The sequence below is a fragment of the Nicotiana tomentosiformis genome, chromosome 6 (genome assembly GCF_000390325.3).
Source record: "Nicotiana tomentosiformis chromosome 6, ASM39032v3, whole genome shotgun sequence".
NCBI lineage: Eukaryota > Viridiplantae > Streptophyta > Magnoliopsida > Solanales > Solanaceae > Nicotiana > Nicotiana tomentosiformis.
The window spans coordinates 37,410,899-37,411,885 of NC_090817.1; the positions used below are offsets into that span (position 1 = coordinate 37,410,899).

The 987-nt window shown below is 42.8% G+C and overlaps 1 protein-coding gene across 1 annotated transcript; it reads right to left on the reverse strand.

The window, feature by feature from the left end:
* Window positions 1–295: 295 nt before the first annotated feature.
* LOC138893813 (uncharacterized) lies at window positions 296–610 on the reverse strand. Its single transcript, XM_070178477.1, has one exon. The coding sequence runs from the start codon at window positions 608–610 to the stop codon at window positions 296–298; it is 315 nt and encodes a 104-aa protein (XP_070034578.1).
* Between the last annotated feature and the right edge of the window lie 377 nt (window positions 611–987).

A 987-nucleotide genomic window follows, 5' to 3' on the forward strand; every position in this document is an offset into this window, starting at 1 on the left:
TGAACGTAGTTCTGTTACATCAAAATCCTAACTCTCTTTGTCTTCAGGCGTAATATCTCTTGATTGTATTCGAGTTGATTGGGTTCGTGCTGACTCTTCCATCCATTTCTGCCAAGATTAGAGCTCCACCAGACAGTGCTCTGTGGACCACGTAAGGACCTTGCCAGTTCGGTGTGAACCTCCCTTTAACTTCTTCTTTATGGGGAAAGATTTTCTTCAGAACCAACCGCCCTGGCGTGAATTGGCGAGGCTTCACTCTTTTGTTAAATACACTAGACATCCTGTTCTGGTATAGCTATCCATGACATACTACATCCATTCTTTTCTCATCAATGAGAATGAGATATTCTTGCCTGACGTGTATCCATTCTGCATCGTCCAAATTTGCTTCTTGAATGACTCTTAAAGACGGTATTTTGACTTCTGCGGGTATCACCGCTTCAGTGTCATATACCAACATGTATGGCATTGCCCCAATAGATGTTCTCATGGTAGTCCGGTAACCCAATAAAGCGAAAGCCAACTTCTCGTGCCATTGTCTGTAATTGTCCACTATCTTTCGCAGAATCCTCTTGATATTCCTGTTAGCTACCTCAACTTCCCTATTCATTTGTGGTATGTAAGCTTTGAAATTGCAGTGAACTATTCTGATCTTCTCTAAGATTCCCTCATGAGGTCGCCATTGAGGTTTATGTCATTGTCAGTGATGATAGACTCCGGTATCCCAAATCTGCAAACGATGTTGTTCCGGACAAAATCTGCCACTACCTTCTTCGTGATGACTTTGTAAGTAGATGTCTCGACCCATTTAGTGAAATAGTCGATGGCTACCAAAATGAAATGATGTCCGTTAGATGTTGCATGGTCTATGGGTCCTATCATGTCAATTCCCTAGGCGGTGATAGGCCAGGGCGAACCCATTACATTTAACTCATTTGGTGGAACCCTAATGAAATCTCCGTGAATCTGGCACTGGTGACACTTTTA